The sequence below is a fragment of the Apteryx mantelli genome, chromosome Z (assembly GCF_036417845.1).
Source record: "Apteryx mantelli isolate bAptMan1 chromosome Z, bAptMan1.hap1, whole genome shotgun sequence".
NCBI classification, from domain to species: Eukaryota; Metazoa; Chordata; class Aves; order Apterygiformes; family Apterygidae; genus Apteryx; species Apteryx mantelli.
The window spans coordinates 60548655-60569737 of NC_090020.1; the positions used below are offsets into that span (position 1 = coordinate 60548655).

At 38.2% G+C, this 21083-nt stretch overlaps 1 protein-coding gene and 1 long non-coding RNA gene across 4 annotated transcripts in view; one reads left to right on the forward strand and one right to left on the reverse strand.

Annotated features, from left to right (window-relative positions):
- Positions 1–21083, forward strand: part of IQGAP2 (IQ motif containing GTPase activating protein 2) — a 130646-nt gene that overhangs the window by 97665 nt on the left and 11898 nt on the right. For 2 of the 3 annotated variants that reach the window (XM_067316559.1, XM_067316557.1), the window contains 16 exons: positions 566–656; positions 3781–3939; positions 5182–5324; positions 6361–6531; positions 8068–8151; positions 8825–8896; positions 9149–9218; positions 9542–9750; positions 10301–10450; positions 11202–11365; positions 12054–12278; positions 12885–13025; positions 13359–13443; positions 15618–15850; positions 17658–17790; positions 20465–20567. In XM_067316559.1, coding sequence (XP_067172660.1) covers positions 566–656; positions 3781–3939; positions 5182–5324; positions 6361–6531; positions 8068–8151; positions 8825–8896; positions 9149–9218; positions 9542–9750; positions 10301–10450; positions 11202–11365; positions 12054–12278; positions 12885–13025; positions 13359–13443; positions 15618–15850; positions 17658–17790; positions 20465–20567 — 2233 coding nt within the window. The remainder of the gene's footprint in view (positions 1–565; positions 657–3780; positions 3940–5181; positions 5325–6360; positions 6532–8067; positions 8152–8824; positions 8897–9148; positions 9219–9541; positions 9751–10300; positions 10451–11201; positions 11366–12053; positions 12279–12884; positions 13026–13358; positions 13444–15617; positions 15851–17657; positions 17791–20464; positions 20568–21083) is intronic. The other variant, XM_067316558.1, reaches the window with a different exon arrangement.
- On the reverse strand, positions 565–3180 carry LOC136995446 (uncharacterized). The gene is made up of 3 exons (XR_010887022.1): positions 3142–3180; positions 673–755; positions 565–595 (listed from the first exon to the last, which is right to left on the reverse strand). It is a non-coding gene; the product is annotated as an uncharacterized lncRNA (long non-coding RNA).

A 21083-nucleotide genomic window follows, 5' to 3' on the forward strand; every position in this document is an offset into this window, starting at 1 on the left:
ACAGACTTTGTTACTAAACCTGAGTTGTCTTTCTATGCCAGTTACTGCTGGTATTTTCTCATGTGATCTTTACTCACTGTGTGTGTGTGTGTGTGTGTATATATGTATGTATGTGGAACCTTTCCAAATAGGGAATTCTGAAAGAAAATTAACTTTCTAAATCATCTGCTCTGCTGTTTATGCTACTATCACTGTACTGTCTGGTCATATTTGATTTTACTTAATGCTCCAATTATTTTGCTTACATATTATGGAAATGGAAAAGATTGCCTCTAGCTCTGCTCATAATTTTCATTTATCTTTGATAGGATGGTGTCTTCTACAAATAAAAACTTTGAGAACTTTGTGTTTGAACATGCATTTAATCAAGTCAGTAAATGGAATACGAACTAGAGCCTTGTTTTATTGCTGCTTTCAAGTGGTCGAATTATTTTTTCATGCCCAAGGGGAGTCTGTGTATCAGAGCTCTATCAGTACGTTTGGACAGATTTTTATAATACTTTTAGTTCTTTTGTAGTTAATTCCTACAGTTCTTTTATAAAGCATTTCTCTATCCTTTTTCCAGGACTCCCAGGATGAATCAGCGGTTCTGTGGCTGGATGAAATACAAAAAGGGATCAGTGATGCCAACAGGAATATAAAAGAAGCAGAAATCTGTAAGCATTAACATACCTCTATATTGCCTTTGTTGTTCTTAGTCTTCAAAACTGGCGAATTCGTAATCTGTTTTTCCTCTTCAAGGATGTGTGAACGACCTTTAAACACATTGGAAGAGATGAATGCATGCTCTTGAAATTGGGGTGACTTAAATACCAGGAATGGTGTTAATTTTATCTAGAGTGGTAATCTTTAAGGTTTGGCTAATAGTTTAGTGGTTTCTCTTACATAGGTTAATGATGTGACTAAAATTTCTAGTGTCAGTGCATTTTCAGAGCTGGTGAAACATTGCCTATTACTGTACTTCTCCACTGATACGAAAACAGAAGGAAATGAAAAAGGGAAGGCATAATATTGTTTAAGAGCTTATTTTGCTTATATAAGACTAAAATCTTGATGTATGGTGTAAGAACAAATTCTTAAATGGTTATAACTTCGTTTAGTCGTATTACATCATAATGCCTTTTATGAATTGCTAATAAATAAAAATTAAGATCATGTTCTTAAGTAGTCTTAAAGTGGACTCAGTTTTTTGGAGAAGTGCACACTCTTCCAATCTGCAAAGAAGCAGGAGAAATTTGTACAGTAAAGGCCGAGGTATGTTCTGCTACAGCCTTGTGTACTGGATATACTTAATACTATCTTCTGTTAAAAGTTTTGATTAAATATAATAATTTTAGAAAAAATACCTACAATTTTGAGTGACAAATAAAGAAAAATAAGAGTAATGGGATATGTGGGGCATGCTGGAAAGTCTGGTAGAGTCTCCAAGTGGTTCTGCCTGGGGCCAGCACAGACTAGCTGAGGTGTTTAGCTTGGGATTCAGTATCGGTTCGGCTGTGCTGCAGTTGGCTTTGGGGAGATCTGCCTGGATGAGTCAAAGTCACCTTCTTTAGCACATTGAGAGCTTGTGAATACAGTTGCTGAACTCAATGCATTCTTGCAGTGCTGCATTCAACCTTTATTAATACAGTGCTGTAGTTTGTTTACTTATGGGCAGTCAACAGTCAGAAGTCTGTTTTGAATGGTGTGGGTAGAATAAAAAAAAACAGGGCTAGCTATCACAAAATTTAATCTTCTATCCCTCCTACAGAAACATTGAATTTAATGTTGCTATTATGCTAGAATTGATTTGCAGCCTTAATTTAACTAGTTAAATATACCGAAGACATTTGAAGTATTTTCATAGGCCATGCATCTGTGAAAAGCATCTGGCTTGTATTTTCTAAGCTGGAGTCAGAAGCACATAGCTGTCCAAACTGAGCTCTTATACCTGGAAATACTGATACCTTCTTTTGTGGGCAAAAATAGCTTCCAATCAATGGCATCCAGAGGCATGAGGAAACATCTGAGCACAAAGAAGGGAAGGAAATTCATAACTTGTAAACAGATGTGAGTTAAAGCTAAAAAGTGACTAGAAAACATGCTAGGTTTTGGCCTCTGGTGTAAGAGCATCATGAATGTCACACAAATGGCTTAGAGAAAGTAGCACAGAATTATCCATGTACCAATGTCACATGCTTTGCAAAAGATAGGCCTTTGCTCCATCTACTAGTCAGTTGTTACAGTAAAATCGTTTCTATATGTAGTCTGTGTCACCATGTTTGCAGCAAATACATAGCTTTGCATAATCAAGTATGATCAATAGAAGTATTTTAACAAGTCGCTAATAAAAATAATCTTGCTAATCTCCTGTACTGTCTCGTGGGTTGAAACAAAGCTGTGTCAGCACAGCGTCATCCACATTCTTTAGATGTGCTCTAAGATTTTTGCAGCTAAAAACTGAGATTTAAAATTTCCCCGCAACACAGAGCCTGATATTTCCTATAGCAAACACATCCTGCTTCAGGAAGTTAGCATGCTGTGTTCACACAGTTTAAACTTAGAAAGTTCAACATGCTTATAACTTGTAAATGAACTTTTATTTTGACCTGTCTAGCTCAGAAAAGCTATCTTTTGAATTCCGCCCCCTGCCTCTGCCAAGAAACTTTCATACAACAGTAAAGAGCGTCTAACATTTATTTTTGTTTCAGTCAGAGCAAAGTGTATTTTTGAGACTGCTGCAGTGATGGCAATTGCAGTAAGATAAGAGAAGGTACTTTGACAGCTGTGCTGGAACAGTCTTGAGCCCTTCCAAAGTAATTTTTCTGTCTTATATAAGTCAGTGGCATAAAAAAGCAAAGAAAAATTAAATATTACGTGTATTAAAATTTAAAAAGGCCTTTAGACAAACTGTCTTCCCAGTCAACAAAGGATTCTGCCTCTTGTATGTTCATTTAGGGAGAAGTGCTCAGTAACTGCTGGTGCGCTTTGGGTGTATTTCCGAATTCTTTGTGGTGGTTACAGTGCAATTTGCATCATGTTATTCCATGTCTTGAACCAGAGCAAACCATTCTACCCTTAATCCAAGTGGAGAACAAAATGAGATTAGCCAAATATTAGCTGTATATGTGACACCCTTCAAGAAGAGATACCAGTGCAGACCTTATGTTCTGCATGAGAAGGCTGTCTGTCAAAGCAAGATTTCTGTCTTGAGAGAGTCCGTGTTATGGGAAAGAGTTGATCTTTGGCCCTGTTGAGGGCTCAGGCTTATCACATGGGACAGCTGTGTTTTCCTATATCTTAGCTGTTTGAAGGGAGGATGGGTGTGGAAAGAGCCCTTCACAGTGTTGATCCAATACTGAGATTCGAAGTGCTGCAGGAGCAGAGTTGGTGTATTTACAGCCTACAGATCTCCTGCAGCTGGGAATGGATAAGCTTTGTTTAGCTCATAATTTCACAGGGGGTCACATGGTCCTTTAGAGCAGCAGTGTCAGTCTCAACACTCATTGCAAAGGAATCACTGCTGTTGAATTTGGGTGCCTGCAATCCTCAGCCCTCCTCCATCAGTATCACCTGGGGTGTTGGTTGATGAGGGGGCAGCTGTGCCCACAGACTACTCTTGACCATGCTGTGGCTGCTTCCCAGCCTGTGTGGAGCTCACCCTTTCTATCCTGTGAGCTTGCTTTTGTCTGAAATACTTGTCTACTGCATGCTTGCAAGGCCTGCAAAGGGGTGAGGCGCTGTGAAATTTTGTGTATGCCATAAAAACATCTGATTTTCTATGTCATTATTTTACCCTAGTGGCTCTTGGGACATCGATGATTAACAAGAGCTTGGAGAAGGGCGATTCACAGCCAGTCCTGATGATACTGCAGTCTAAGTTTGGACTACGAGTCATTCCAGAGTGTGCTGAAACCTACTTCAAGGCCCTTTCAGAAGCCAAGAAACTAAAAACTAAAGGTAAAGACCTTGCTCAGTAGGAAAGTTCCATATTTCCATATCACTGAAGTATCTGGAAAACTAGCACAGAAGGCTTATCTAAAATGACTGTAAATTGCAGGACAGGGCTGTGGGTTTGTAACCTTTTATTTGAGAAATATATTATTTCCCAAGTTCTTTTTACATGGTGTTGAATTGTTGCATCTGTTGTTCAGAGCACAGTGCGGGCTAGGAAATGACTCAAGTTATTTCTAGAGTCTAGCTAGGGTCAGATTAGCTTCTGAATGAAGTCAGGGCAGCTTCTCTGACTGTCAGTAGACTAGTCCACACTCTCAGAAAACCACACTACTCTTTAGTTTTCCTCCTCTGCTAGCAGGAGCAGGGAAGGCTTAGGCTGCACACTTCAGCCTTATGGGCATCTGTCAAGGGTCAGGTCAGGCTCTGCTGAAGTGTCCATGCCCCATTTCAGGCCCCATGCAATGCCGGAGCAGTGTGCGTCAGCAGTGGCTGGGGCCAGACTCTGCCCGTAGCACAGATGATGGGATGTTTTGTCGTGTTAGAGTTGCAAGCTGATCATAGTTAACACAGCCAAGATTAGCTGCCAATCTGTAAAATATGAGCTACTGTTGATGTAGCACACTTTCTTAGAGCAGATGTGCATGTTTCATCCTGCAGCGTGAGTTTTGAGAGGGCGTCTTGCACAACTGACCCTATCAGCTTTACCTTGGAGCCTTTTGTCCATGAGGAAATGAGGCTTTCCTGCCTTTCAGGATACAGCCTTGTTTACCAAAGCTGATGGCACCAAACAGAGCAATGACTTGGCTATAGGAAATCTTCTGTGTGAGCTAAGTGTCAATAAGGCCTAGAGTCAGGCAGAAAGAAAACCAAAAAGGAAAAAAAAGTTAGCTTTTTTACAAACACTGTCTCTGTTCCACTTACGGGAGTGATGATGGAAGATGTGGCAAAAACTATTTCAGCAGTAGGCACCAAGTTGGCATGTTCTGGTTTTAAGAAGCTGGTAGCACCTCTGTACTAACCTTCTTAGCTATTCTGTCCTAGAAGAATGGTCCTGATCCATGTAATAGGATATTTTGAAAATGTCCTTATTGCAAACTGACCCAAGATGTACGGTGACTTGGCACAGAAAATAGATAACTAGTGTTGTAACAAATGTAGAAATGGGGAACGTGTAGGAAGAGCTGTAACTTTTCCGTATAACAGGACTCCAAAATGTGTGCTAATAACAATATATATTGCTTTTAGATTCTAACGAAAGTCCATGGATTAAACTTGTGATGAAAGATATGTGTGATTACTATTACAATGTGGAAACTGAGGAAGGTACCTGTGTTGCCCCTGAAGGAGTTGTACCAAAAACTTCTTGGTTAACTGGTCAAGAAATCCAGGTAGGTTGCTGAAATATTTGCTGCAATTGCATACAAATGCAGCATAACATTGGATAGATAGTGAGATGTGGCAATGTCAAGACAAATTAGAGGCTGTACTGGGTGAAACCAAAGATCCTTTTAACTCAGTATTTTTTTTCTCTGACAATATAGCAGCACCTCAAAAAGTGTAAGGAAAAAGGGAGATGATAGCACATCCTCCTGTCTTATGTCTGACAATGATTTAGGGACTTTAAGTCGAGGTTGCAACTAGAGCATCATTTTTAATCACCGTCAGTAGAGACATCTATGGAAGAAAGTCAAATTACTATTTTTATCCTCTCATATTTTTGGTCTTTGAACTGTCCTATGATGAGTTTCATAATGTACTTGGGGGTGGAGGGGAGGCACTTTTCTATGTTTAAATCTAATCACCTGTCAGCATGCTTATACCTCCAAATACAATAGGATGAGTCTGGTACTTCAAACCCCTTACTGTGGAGGCTTTCTGTTAGCGTAATATAAGACTTGCAACAAAGATCACACAAGCTTCTGTGCAAGCTGGCATTTATACTTATGCATCCCATCTAGTCTATGGGTTTATTATGCTGCACAAAAAAACGCAAGTCAGAGTGTAGGTTCTTCTAAAACTTTCACAGGAGCAATACTGAAGTATGCAAGTAGTGCTTCTATGTACAGAGCTCCTAGATTCAGTTCTAGATTCCTAAATTTCTAGACTTCTGGCTTCCACAAAAGTTTGGAAGCATTAGGAAAGTAGAACTCTCAACCCTGATGTATAAAAAACTATTTCAAAAATGTCATGATTAGCTGGTTAATTGAAAGGAGTTCCACTACCCTTTGTATAAAATTCAGTGGTAACAAAGTAGCTGCTCTTTATTCTTATTGATTAAAATCTATGGATAAGTTGGAGGGGCTTGTATATAATAGACATAAGCTGTACAGATGGAGAAAATACAAGCCAAATTCCAGGATGGTTTGATTTGAATTTTTTTGCATAGCTCCTTTTAAATGACCTTTTCTCATGATCTCTTAACAGAGCATTGTTGGGCAAGTTACAGCAGATTACAATCGAGAGCAGCTGTGGCTTGCTAATGAAAATCTGATTGTTCAACTGCAAGCCCGAGCAAGGGGATTCTTAGTCAGAAAAAATTATGAGGAGAGAAAAGCGTACCTCCAAACCCAGGAACCATCTGCTGTCAAAATACAGGTATTGTACTAGAACAAGAAGGTCACCTTGCTTGGGATAAAGGGTAACATGTGACAGATTGTGACTAAGTAGTGCTGGCACAAATCTCAGCTAGGTCTGCCACCCTGTCTTCATTAGCAGCAGCTCGAATATCTGCATCTGCAAATGTGTCCCTGTCTTCACTAGAATGAGCTTTTAAATAGCAAATATCAGTTTTAAAAGAACAGTAGATCACATACACCTGCAATCTAAGTTACTTCAGTCAGAGAAGTTCAGAAATGGTTTTGTGTGATACACCTAATTATACACAGTGCAAAACTGGAAATGCTCATTGAGTATTGAAGCAAAGATTCCTTGGCAAAGCATAATGTAGGAAATGCATTCCTTTCCAGACTATCCCCAATGGGAAGCTGTGCTTGCCTCTGCTTCATGAAGCAGACATAATTGGGTAGGGAGTGGCAATATTCTTGGTGTTCTCTGGTTCCAGCAGTATTACTTGGACGTGTTCAGCTTGCTGTACTCCAAAAGGAGTATAAAGGAAACTGTGCTAAGTGTGAACACTGACAGATGCACACAACTGGTTTTAAATAGTTAAATAACCACCTCTTGTTAGAAGCAATTTATTTAACCATTAAACACAACAAATGCTAAAGAAGGAAGTATAAAACAATGGCAACTGCTTTTTATTTATATTTACATATTTTAACCATTCATGGTAATATATGCTCTTACTATTAGAGCCTGTTTGTTGGATTGAGTTTTCATTTTTCTGCATGGTGTCCAGGCTTAATAAAGGACTGTACTGTTTTCAGGAATTCAGTGTCTACAGTCAGGTTCAAAAGTATCTGGAGAACTTTTTGTAAACAAAGTTCTTATCTGATTGTTCTCCATGAACATTAAAACAGAAATGGCTTGTGAAAAGCCAGCAAATGGAGTATAAGACTGGTAGAATAGAGATGAAAGGCAAAATAAGGTAAAGGCCAAGAGCAGTTTATTATCCTTGTCATTGAGGTCCTTGCCAAAAGTTTGCTTTTGGGCTAATGAAGGGAGAGTCAAGTTGAGTGTATTAGGCGGTTACGTCCTCTGTGGTACAAGATGGTCCTGAGTGACCTTGGCAGGCTGATAATCTTAGACCAGAGAGTGGGGGAAGGAGGCCTTGACTGGGCAAGAAGGGGGGGGGGGGGCTCTTGAATGTAACTGGGAAAGGAAGACTGAGTGCCTGTGTGCAGGGTACAGCCAGCAGCTGGGCTGTTAAAGGTTTTGGGTGTTCTGGTGACAAACAACAAAGTAAGGATGACCTCCGGGGATGGAGGGTAAATGGCATTTGACGACAAAGTTTTGTGCTGAGATTGGTCAAAATTCACATGCAATGTGTCTGGGCACCTTAAAAATATAAAGGGACAGCCCTACTTACTCAGGGCTTAACTATCTTTTTACCATAATGGCAGTTTTTCTGTACAAGATACACTAAAATCACTAACAGTGTTTATATATGTAGACTTGAATAAATACTATTCTATTATTAGTAATAATAGTCTCCTGCCTTTTATAAAATAGGCTTTCTGGAAAGGATACAAACAAAGGAAAAGCTATGTTGACAGATTAAAGGTGCTTCAAGGCAATGTTGCTGCTATTATCAAGGTAAGATTCCATTTGTATTTAAGAGTTTGGGTATATTCATCAATTGTTATGGTCTTCTGCAGCCTGGGAATCTGAGACTGTGACAGTAAAAATTGAACAGAGTTTTGTTTCAGAAACTTGCATGATGTTGAAAGCTCTTAAATTGGCATCTTCAGTAAATTCTTGAACATTAAGTGTTTGACTTCTAACGTGCTTTGAGCTTGAGAGACTTCCTTACGCTTGCCTTCCCGTAACACTGAATTAGAAAATATTGGAGCTGACGGAGTAGTGTCATTTCACTAAAAGCTGTCAAATATATCTGTCCAGAAAGTGCTAAGTTTTCTATGGGATGCTAATAGGATACTATATCATGAGTAGATCACAGCTAGGATATTCATTTCCTATCTCTGAGGGAGACTGTACAAATGACAGCTGAGACGTGAACGCAGCGTTACCTTTGGCAAGTAATTTCTACGCTCCAGTGGCAGTTAGAGCCTTGAATTCAACCTGTGATTTCAGTCAAAGCCTCCATCTGGTCACTGAACTATAGGAGTCCAATAGTATGGTCATCTGTCCCCAGATATGACAGCACAGCATGCTTACAGCAGGGAGCTGTCAGAAGGTAGTTTAACATCCTCTATACCCATCCACCCTGCTTTGTGCAGTGTATATAAAGTTTTTATTTAACTTTCAGATTCAGTCATGGGTCAAAATGTGGCTAACAAAGAGAGCTTATAGGAAACGTCTGCAATACTTCAAGGATCATGTAAGTACTCTTCCTCCATTTTCAGCATAGAGCATTAAAATGACTGCAAGTGCACTGGAATCTCAGGAATGAGTACACAGGTTCTGCAGGATGTTTCTGAGCAGAAATTTATCCAAACTGCAAACCTTCATGTGTTTTTTCCCCAGTGACACTAGTCTTTATCTAGATACCTATATTCATCATCTTACACAAAACATGAACTGTAGTTTAGAGGTTTCTTGATTCTTTGTGCCTAATCTTGGTCCCTTTCAGAATGAAGAAATTGTGAAGATACAAGCATTTCTCAGAGCGAATAAAGCTAGGGAGGACTACAGAACACTAAGTAAGTGGTAATAGTTAAACATTGTGTGTGTGAAGAGATGTATGTTACTGTGTTCAGTCATTTTTAAAACTTTCATGCAGAATTTCTGAGTTTCCTGTTCCTCTTCAAAAGCAGCTGCAGGTATTTGTAAACAAAATGTTTTACAGCTACAACTATTTTACAAAGCTGTACTTACACAGGATGACAAAAATATTTTACCCTTGTCCTAAATGGCATGAACTTCTCTCTAGAGTTCAGAGTTTTTCTGTAGAGACCAGTTCCCTGACTGTTCTATGTGTGTTCAATGTTATGTCAATTAACAAGCCTATTTACTTTGACTACAGTTGGTGCTGAAAATCCACCCTTGACTGTCTTGCGCAAATTTGCCTACCTCTTGGACCAAAGTGACTTAGACTTTCAAGAAGAACTAGAAGTAACAAGGTTAAGGGAAGAAGTAGTTACAAAAATCCGATCCAATCAACAGCTGGAGAAAGACTTGAACTTAATGGATATAAAGATTGGACTGCTGGTGAAAAACAGAATCACTCTTCAGGTCAGCAGACTCTGTTCAAGCACCCTTGGTAGCATGCACTGAACAGTTTTCTGTGTTCAAGCAATGCAGGATTAGTTAAAATACTCCTGGGAAATGAAGCACTTTCTTTGCTTGTTTTAAGTTATCCGAATAGCTGAATGTGACTTGCATTAGAGGTTGCTCTGTTCCAAATGGTATGTCAGTTTACTGCTGAATGTCACTCTTTATTTTGCTACTCATAATAGTAGTTGCTTGTTAGATTTTAAGCAGCTTTTCTGTGGTAGAATGGAATAGACCTCAAATTATTTGAGAGCTTGTTCATTGTAGCTAAATAGTGAATGAGTCTGTACATGAGATGGGGTTACCTAGACATTCAATGCTGTCAAGCCATAATGGTGACAAGATACACTTAAATGTGTTCAGAACACCAGTTAGTGAATAGCACAAAACACAAAATTGCTAATAAAGGACCTTGTAGGAATATGACACCAAAATGATTGAAAAATATTACTTTTCCACCTTGTCTTTTTTGTGAATATATAATCTAAACCTTTGATCATCGTGTCTGCAGGATGTGGTACTGCACAGTAAGAAACTTAACAAAAAGAGCAAAAGTCAGCTGGAAGAGATGGTTATGGTTGACAAACAGGGTATCAAAGGTTTGAGTAAGGAAAGAAGAAAAAAACTGGAGGCTTATCAACATTTATTCTACCTTTTACAGGTAAGTTTTAGTGTAGAAATTAAAAACCACAAATTGCTAAAGACAAACTAAAAGTATATCGCTTGCTTTGTTTTAGTGCTTGCAGTGGTGATCGCAAAAAGATCTCCAAAGGACTATAGTATGTAGACCACAGTAAACACCATCATCTTCTAATACTACTGTATTTGAGAATATCCTTGTTGTCTTTAAACTGTGCAAGAAATAGCTATTTTATTCTTGAGAATAACTTCAGTCCATGTTGAAGCCAAAGAGAGGTTTTCCATGTATCTTTTAGTCCACATTACTGTCATCTTTACTCTACATTGTATGTGGGGAAACGGAAGCTGTCTGTTATGCAGCTGACAGCATGGTTTTGTAATATTTTTAATTAATCTCAACACAACTAAGCTATTTTAGAGGAATTTTAGATCTTCCCAGGACAGATGCCCTCTAAAACTTAAGTATATACATAGTATGCAATGTCTTTTTGGCAGATATTGCCTTCACTTAGCATTGGATATGTAGAGCTAATGCACAGAAGTACTGTGTTTAGAGACTTCCAATAAAATCCTTACCTATGCCATTTGCATAGTGCAGTATTCAGTGTTTCTTATGCATTAATATTTGGGGAAAAAAGTAAAGCTGATGTAAAAGTGATGTGTATGGGAATCAATGTAAATGCTTTTAGAGTTAATGGAAATAAAGTGCTGCCCCTGAAGTGTGAGTAGTTCATGTAAGAAAACAGAATTTGAGTCATTTGTTTGTTTTGTAGACTAATCCCACATATCTGGCGAAGCTGATTTTCCAGATGCCTCAAAACAAATCAACCAAATTTATGGATACAGTTATCTTCACTCTGTACAACTATGCCTCCAATCAGCGAGAAGAATATCTGCTTCTCAAACTCTTTAAAACTGCTCTAAAAGAGGAAATAAAGTATGTACATTTACCAGAAGACTTTAGTTAACTTGTCTTACAGATAGGTCAATGAATTCTTTAATTAAATTCTTTAAGGTAGAATTCATTCATAATTTTGTAATTGTTACGTATATAGTTTTGCCACGAGAGAAATTTGTACTTTCAGGATGGTGTAATTTATTTCTAGCTCAAGCTATTTTAGATTCAGAGAAATCTTTCTATGGTGGAGAAACCTTTTTGTTTGATAGATCACTTGAAAGAGTAAATACTAGTTTCTTTACTTTTCTGCTCAAGTATGAAAGGTTTGAGAGAGTCTGTTTTGTTTTCTTTGTGTAAATGTGTGTTTCGTAAGCGTAGAGTTGGTGGTTTATCCTGAAATAATAAACAATTTATACAGTTAACAGCTATCTGCTGACCAGATATTTGGGCTGAATCAGGTATAGATTAGCTGCCGCTCACTATATATCACTATAATGTTCCAGGGACATTTTTTTAACTTGCATTATAATTCAGCAAGTAACTTCTATAATCTTGTCTTATATGAAAGTCTAATAAATAGGCCATATAAACATGCTTCAGCGTGTAAAAAGCCAGTTAGGATACTGAAAGGATACTTTCAAAAGTCTGGTTTTGAAAAACATGTTTAGAAAACATGGGTAACTGTGTACATAAGTCAGATCTGAGAAGTGTTCTGCTTTTGATACAGCTCTAAGGTAGATCAGATACAGGATATCGTCACTGGAAACCCCACTGTCATTAAGATGGTCGTCAGCTTCAATCGAGGTGCTCGTGGGCAGAACACTCTGCGCCAGCTACTGGCCCCAGTGGTGAAGGACATCATGGATGACAAATCCCTCATAATCAACACTAGTCCGGTGGATGTGTACAAGGCATGGGTAAACCAGTTAGAAATGCAGACTGGTGAGGCCAGGTGAGTGAGGAAGTTGGATATATTATACTCTCTTAAATACTTGAGGGATCTCTAGTTCAGCTCCTTTTCTGACAAATTTTGCTAATGTCTGTCCCATGTGTCTGCCCATTTCCCTCATCTCCCCACAACGCAATGAGATTTTGGAGGGGGTGGGGGAGGGGCTCTTGAAATACTATAATCTGTTCCTAACAGAAGGATTACTTTGCTGGCCATGAACTTTGAGTCATTTCCATCATCACCTTTACTGGTGTAGTAAGCTATGCCATGGAAGAATTTGCAGCCTTATGCCCAGGGTTTGTAACAGCATCTGTTAAGTGTCCTGTGCTTTTGAGGAGCTACACTAGGATGCAGAAATCCATGCTTGGGACTTTTAAAATCTGTTTTGAAAAGAGATTCCCCTTTTGTAAGTAGGGGAAGGCACGTGATGGTGTGTTGTCCCCCTGCTCCAAAAAAAACCCCAAACCTGATCTGAGAATTTTGTTGTTTAACCAAATTCAGCTGTATTTGCCTTGTCTAATGTGTTTTTTTCTGTTCAGTGAAAGCCAAACAAATTGTATTTTAGTTTCAATTACATTTAGGCTGATTTAATGTCTGTTTGCTTTGCAGCAAATTGCCATATGATGTAACCACAGAACAAGCATTAACACATACAGAAGTAGTCAATAAATTGGAATCATCGATTCAGAGTTTGCGAGCAGTAACTGACAAAGTTCTCACATCCATATTCTCATCTCTCAATCTGATGCCGTAAGTGGTGAGCTAGGACTCTCCAGGCTGCAGTTCACGTGCACAGTGAAGCTTATGCAAAGTTCGTCCTTTCAAATTACATGGCTTCTGATGTGTGCCTCTTTAATGACTTCTCCAGTAGAGGGAGAGGTTTCTCCGCATCACAGAACCCTACTCTGCTTTAGCTTAGTGAATGTCTACCTATATGTGAAACTTTTTGTAGTTTCCATTATCATCTTGTTTTGTGTTTTAAGTGGCTGACGAAAGAAACAGTATCTTGGCTAACTAGAATGATTTGTTTGTGTTTCATCTAAGTCTTTCCATTATTTTCCTTTTCATCTGTTCTACATGTAGTTATGGAATGAGATATATAGCCAAAGTTCTGAAGAGCTCGCTCCATGAGAAATTCCCAGATGCAACAGAAGATGAACTATTAAAGGTAGACTTCTGAGGGCAAACTGCTAGCAGCTTGTTCTTTTTATGCCAAAAGGGATTTTTTATTGACACTTAGTGTACTAAGGACCCCAAAACATCTGCATTTATTGAAGAAATTCAGTTCTTGGGTTGCAGAGGGGTGGTAGAAGGGGGGTTGGGAAGGGAGAAGGGAACTCTGTTGCCATGAGCTAGCTTTTGTGATCTGGGTACTCAATTCCTGCAGAAGATGATGTTCAACCTGTTTTGGGGACAATCAGATTTGTAATAGTTCTTAAAGGGTTGGAGTTTATCTGAATCATCTTGTTTTTTGCTTTTGTCCTCCTGTTCTTTCCTTTTCATGAAGAACACTGTGGTCTTAACTCTTTCTTTCTCACCTGAAATTAAGTTAGGATAATACATGTATTGGAAAAAAAATTGAATTAATACTATAATTTTAAAAACATGAGGAAAGAACAAATTGCAAGTAGAATCTTCCATTACACCTAAGATGCTTGTAAAAGTTCTGGAAATGACATTTTTACAGACTGAAAAGTAAATTGTGTTGAGTGATAAGTATGTTACTGGCACAGCGCCCATCTCTAACCTGTCACAACTACTGTGCTTCTTTAGAGGACTTGGGGCAATAGCTCCATGAGCCTTCCATCCAACTGAGACACTGACCCCTCATGAGAAACTACTTGCATTTTAATAAAGATGTTTTTATGGATGTTTATTGAAATGGTTCTACAATTACAAGGCATTCGTTTCAATGAGAATTTTTATTATCCTTCAAAAAGATGCTGTTTGTTAAATTTTTCCTGGAGCCAATTTAGAAGACTTCAGGCTCCTCTGCTGAAAAATTGATTCTGCTTTTGTTTGTTTAAACAATACATTGAAATCCTTGCAAGCAGCATTTATGAAGTTCTTCTGTCTATCACTCTAGCAATGTAGACTAAAATGTTGCTCAACGTATGAAATAAGTAGCAAATTGATTCATCATAAGGCACCCAGGTAAAAGCCCTCAAGTTTGTATGCTGGAGGTTCTGCAGGTGACTGCACGAGCTGAGGCTAATTACAGAAAGAAAAGTCCTGCTTATTGATGGGACCAGGACTAATGTGAAGCAGTTGTCTGCATGATACAAGTTACTATAACATCGCTGCAGAAATTTGTTTCAGATAGCCTGTTATCTAGCTTTTTAGGGCTGCATGAAGTGCTCTTTAGAAACAGTCAGAACCTTACCAATGAATACAGTAGAAGCTGGCAGGGATGTTTAGCACTTCAGAGAAACCTCTGGAGCTGTACCTAGCAAAATTTTAAAAAGTTATGTGTTTACATTGACACATTCAACTCAAAGTCTTCTAGTAGCTGATCTAATGTCAGCAGGACTGAACTGAAACTGATGGTAGAAATTCCCTAGCTAATGTTCATCGGGATGCTTTAAAAGGCACAACTTCCAGGCCCAAAGAAGGGCAATAAATGCTGTTTAATTGACAGTGACTCTGCTTTTTATTACAAAGTTTGGAATATGTACAATTTTTATTTCTCTGTGGAGAAGCAATCCCAGGAAAATAAAAACTGAGCCAGAGCCTAACAGATATATAAGACTATTGTCTTTGAGGAGTTGTTAAGATAAAGGCCTGATTCCACTCCTATGGATATGTGTTTAAAACATGAATAAACTTGAGCTTCTGTGCTAACTAAATGTTATTGGGACACCTGTCAGAGTGCGAATATTTGTTGGAATACAAAGTAGAATATTCCCAAAGATGTCTATCTGGAATATATTTCTGACAGTCAAAACCAGATGATCCTTTTTTTTCCCATAAGTAATCTAATTTGAATTGAGTTTTAAATATTCTAGGCTTTTCAATAAGTAGTTGTTTAATGTTTTGGCAAGATCTTGTTTAAGAAAGTGATTGGTTTGGGATTGGAGAATGTATTTAATCCAATGTTTGTCTTTTTATTATTATTGTGTTCATGGTGCGGTGCCCGTTATTATGCTTGAACCTTTTTATACAAGGCCACAGACTTTTTCAGCTAGCCACATAGATAACACTTATGTTTTAGGAGTGTTTCCCCACAGTTTTCTACCGCCAATTCCTGTGTCTAATTCAGAAATAGAAGTGTTTGATCATGTTTTGTAAAAATGTAATTAGCATATGCAAAAGGAAGATCTCTTAAAACTGTTTTTCTTTTAGATTGTTGGAAACCTCCTGTATTATCGCTACATGAACCCTGCCATTGTTGCTCCTGATGGTTTTGACATAATTGACATGACAGCTGGGGGCCAGATACACCCTGACCAGAGGAGGAATCTTGGTTCTGTCGCAAAAGTCCTTCAGCATGCTGCTTCTAACAAACTCTTTGAAGGAGAGAGCGAACATCTTTCATCTATGAACACTTACCTCTCACAGACATACCAGAAGTTCAGGTGTGAAACTCTTCCAAATACCTATACTGAGAATTCTGTTCTGGGATGAGTAAGGCAGATGAACTCCTAATTTATATGAATTCTTGGGGGGGGAAAAAAAATCACTTTGCTACAAGTTAGAAATATTGAGTGATCTGTCATAGAGAGCCTGCTTCAACTTCCTCAGCAGTGAGAAGTAACATGCTGTATTCAACATCAGCACTGCTTTAAGAGCTGATCCATCCTGCTGATTTGGTTGCAGTTAGACTACTTAGTGGCAAATAGATTGTGCGAACAAAATGGAATGATTATTTAGCAGAAATAATGTGTTCTTCCAGTGACCAGAGCAGCTGAATGTTTTGTCTGAGGAAGAAATTTCTCAGAGAGGAAAAAGCTGCATTTTTTGTTTTTATTCTTTCATCTTTGGCAAAACATGCAGTTTCCTATGATTGTCTCAAAATGTCTCTTTGGGAATTACAGGCTCCAGATAATATAAGTTGTTTGGAATTAGCGCTCATCTTTTAGGGTGGTCATTATTAGCTTGCAGTGTTCTTCTGTCTTGTGACAAACTCATAACTTCTGTCTTTAATGTCTGTCCTAAATGAAAACAAAAGTTCATATAATGAGTTTCTTTGAGAGGTGAGGCATGAACAAAGATACGTAAGCAGCTGAGTCATTCTGTTTGTTAAAATACTTAGGGGCATGACATAAATGTGAAGAACAACTAGGGTGGAGAAGTGTTGAAGTAGGGAGAATAGCAAAGTTGTTAAGGAGAGAACCTATTCTAGTTGGCTCTTGATCACTACAATCTCACTTCCAACTAAGTCACCTTTTCACAAAACTGAGTCTCTGTGAGGGTCTGTACCTGATCAGAAGTGCCCGCCTGGGTCAGACCAGTGGCCACTCTCAGTGGCCCTTTGTACCCTACCTGCAACTGCAGTTGCTGTGTTGGCAATGTTAACAGCAGCCATCCCTGCCTAGACTTTTTAGTATCTATTTATGGACTTGTGCATGAATTTGACAAAGGCTTTTTTGAATCCTTTGATACAGTCTGCCTCCACAAACTACTGGTGCAGCAATTTACAGAAATTTGTTACCTGTTGTTTAAAGTAGTACTTCCTCTTACTTATTTGAAACAAATCTACTAGTTTCATTGCATGCCCGCTAGTCTTGTTACTGTGGGATGTGGTGAATAAATTCTGCATTCAGCTTATGTAACACCACTGACTTTGTAGAACTTGATTGTGCCCCTCCTCAGCCTTTTCCCCTCCAAACTGAAGGGTCCCAACTGCTTTTTAATACCAAATTTAAAGGTCCTCTGAGCCTGAAACTTGATCGTACCCAACAGCACAGAGGCTGGCAGAGTTCAGGAGAGGCTAAGAGAAATTCTCTGATGAGAGCCCCTTGCACTGTGTGCCTGCCCCATGGGTCTGTAGTTATCAGCATGAGCTGTTTCTTGGTTGTCTGTGCACATCCTTCAGACTGCCAGTAACTTGGAGAGGCAAGACGTTTTCTCCTTGGGAAGTTGTTCTCTGCTTATCTCCATGTATCATAGTCAAGTCGAAGTAACCCTCAAAAAACACTTTGAAAAATCTTTCTTTGAAAATAATTTTTTCCATCTTTCCTGGACAACAGGTAATATTAATCATTTGTATTGATGTATCACCATCTCGGAAAGGTTCTTTCAAATGTTAAGTGTAGACTATAACAAAAATACAATGCGTGTCAAATGTTTGGCTGTGTGGTTTTTTGTTTTTGTTTTTTTATACAGACCAATGAAGTGAGTGTACAGGGAACAATTACTTAAGTCTTCCTCATTTTCTGTTAGGAACTTTTTTCAGTCAGCATGCGATGTTCCTGAGCCAGAGGAGAAATTCAATATTGATGAATATTCGGACATGGTGACCCTTAGCAAACCTATCATATATATTTCCATTGAAGAAATTATCAATACCCATTCAGTAAGTTAATGAAAATACTTATCCATTGCTTAAAATGTATATTCTGTGAAATAAAATACTTTCTAAGGAAAGTTTAATTTTTTTCAATTTCTTTGGAAAGAATTTCTTCAGTTCAATCTCTGAAATGCTATGGAATTGAGTATTAGCTTTCTGTTTTTTCCTAGAAGACTACTTCCAGGTCCAAATATTGTCTTTAACAATGAAAATACAACATTTTATGATGAGAGGAAAAAGAAACAGTTTTTTGTTCTCATGTAATGTGTGTCATTTGTAATTTATTTCTATTTACAAATACTTTCCTGTCTTGGTTAAGAAAGTGAGCCCAATTTGAAGAAGTCCCTTTGACTCTGGGAAAAGAGGAAAACTCAGTATGTTTTATGACTTTGGCATTCTGTCATATGTTGTGTTGGAAGCAAACGCAAAGGTCTGATTTAGAGGGACTGAGCCAGTTGCAGCCTGCCAGTTCTTTATTCTGTGTAAAGAAAAGATTAACTGCAGTCTACAGAATGACTCATTAGGGTGTAAGTTAGATATCTACCACATGGTCCTTCTAAAGCTAGGATGTTAGCTATCTCTTAGCTTGCAACCCCCTCTTCCCCACCTTGTTATGTCAGATATACTCTGGAAAATGTAGAATGCCCAACTTCCAGTACTCCAGATCACAGATTAACTTTATTCAGCTGTAAACTAACAGCTTAGTCTAACAAAAAGCATATTTGCTAGGTGGTCCTTGTGCATCTTTTTGCATTTAGGGTGTTTTAAGGCATAGAGGTATTCCTGCAGGTTTTCAGTCAGTAATTACATTTAAGCACCAGTCTCTTAGTCAGATAGTCTTTTAGTAGGGCTGTTGCATCTCTAATAATGTTCTTTGAGCCAAATGTGACAAATTACCATGTTATTTTGAATTAGCTGATAAAACAGTCTAAAAATATGAAATAATTTAATGAAAATAAATTGCCAAACAAAGTAGGAGGTCAAGGAGATGGTCTTTTTTTGATCACATCACTTCTAAACACTCCTGCCTGGGGAATGCAAATGATTAGGTCTAAAGTCTGTACATTGTCTATGTGCAGCACGTCTAACACCTTACCCTGCTTGTCCCATGACACCGCTTCCACCAAAATTCCTGTGAGAGTCTGAGCCTTTATCTGAGTCCTCTTCTCCCACTGCACTTTCCCTACAAATGTATATCCAACTTTCCATTCTGTTCTTACAACTTAGAAACTTTAGTTTGAGTAACAGGAGACCCATGAACATCTTGTCCTTTGTAATGTCTAGCTCAACTTAAGAAAAAGTTCTTAAACCTTTCCTCTGTCATTGTCTCCCTTGGCACTTGCTTAAACTTTTTCATCACACACCTCTGTAGAATGTAGCTGGAAAGAAAGATCTGCTGGATTCATCACCTTTGTTTCCTGTCTCTTCCCCATACATCTTTTGTCCTTACCCCAAATAATTTACATTCTGTGAATGTATGTTTCATTCTGTGCTTGTATAGCATTAAGCGTGGCAGAGTTTTAATCAGTATGAGTAGTGCTTCTCAGCAATTCTCATAATATATTCAGTGTTGTGTATGGTATAGGGTAGCTGCTTCCCATCAGACTGAGGGAAACTAGTTTAAAACAAGTTACTAGTTATGGATCTGTAATGCTCACTTCTGTCTTGTGAGTAGGTCTGAAATGCTAGTATGTCTTTGTTTTCTGGACGTGGGCTTTTTAGTTGTCAGTGTATTTCTGGTAGACAATAACTTTTGACTGAATATAGCTTTGCAGTGTTTAAAATCCTGAAATTTTCTAGAATTTTTGGCTACAGTGTGTGCTTTGCTGTAGTTAAACTTCAGTGAAGCTTGTTGACACTATGCCTTTCCATCAGGCTTCCAGGTAAGGAAAATTCCCGCTATGGGGAAATGGACTGTTAAATCTAGCAGTGAATAATACTGCTGGCTGTATCTGACTCTGCATGAGGTCATTTTTTCTCACTAATAATGAAAGGATGTTTACAAGGCAATATTACTGCCTTTACTACTTTTTTACTACTAATTACTTTATTAACTTGACTTACCAGGTTTTTTGTGGCTTCGAAAAAAAGTTTGGGGAACAGGCCCAGCTATGTTATTGTGAATATACTCACAAATCTCTTGTAACTTCTATTAGAAATTGTGTAGTAGCAGGTGCTGCAAAGCTACTTTCTCACTTTCAAATGAAGACAGTCATTTGTGAAAGGTATCACTTATAATGCTGGAGTTCAGAAAAGCTACTGGAATGGATATACAGAAAAAGCAGGCATCTTCTATGCACCACTGACGCTGTCTTCATTCCTTTGTCTACCTAGTTCTGGATGCAGCATTATGATGCTCTGCTTTGGTTCATAGCTCTTACTCTGTTACTTACCTTGTCTTAGTTCTGAAAGCCAATCTTTAAACTTCCTTCTGCTTGGCTGAGATATTCAGTGTTCCATGGGGAGGGCGGCAGGCTGCCTTGCAGCAGAAACAATTCTACATCTCAGGTCTAGAACCAAGCATGCTTTTTTTTGTCTCTTTTTTCTTTTTCTTTCTCTCCTTCTCTTTGGGTCCTCCATAATCGGTGTTTGTTCAGCATTTAGTCTCCAGATTTATTTACAAATATAAAGAAATTGGGTATGTTTTTCAGATGATGACTTCATGTACATTTGTTTATAGCTACTATTAGAACACCAGGATGCCATTGCCACTGAGCCTAATGACCTGCTCAATGAATTGCTGGAAGGGCTAGGACCTGTTCCTGATGTGGAGTCTTTTCTTGGTATGTTGTTCTTCGTCTTTATGGTTAACTTCACTCTATGGGTATAATTAAATGGGGACTGGATTTAAATACTGCAAGATACACACTCCCATGTTAATATCGTCTTCATTTACTATGGAATTCTTCTCTGAAGTCTTTTTGCATCTTTTTTATAGCTGAACCTTCTAAAGATGGAAATCATTGCAGAGTTGTTCAAAAAATGTGACAACAATGTTTGACAGCATCTTCAAGAGATGTGAAAGGTTCTAATAGCGATATTCACTGTGGAGATTAATGGTGTGATAAAAAATTGTAATGCTGTTTCTAGCAGAACAATCTAGTTGTGCTCAAATTGCAAACAGGAAACCAGTGGTCTCTTTTTAATAACCTGACCTTAAGTTTTGTTACAGTGTTGGCTAGAAACTTAAAAAAAACAAAAACAAAAAAACACCCCCACAAACTGAGAAGTCTTAAAACAGCAGTTTAAATTGAGACTTAATTATTCAAATAAAAAAGGTTTAAAAACCCCCAAAAAAC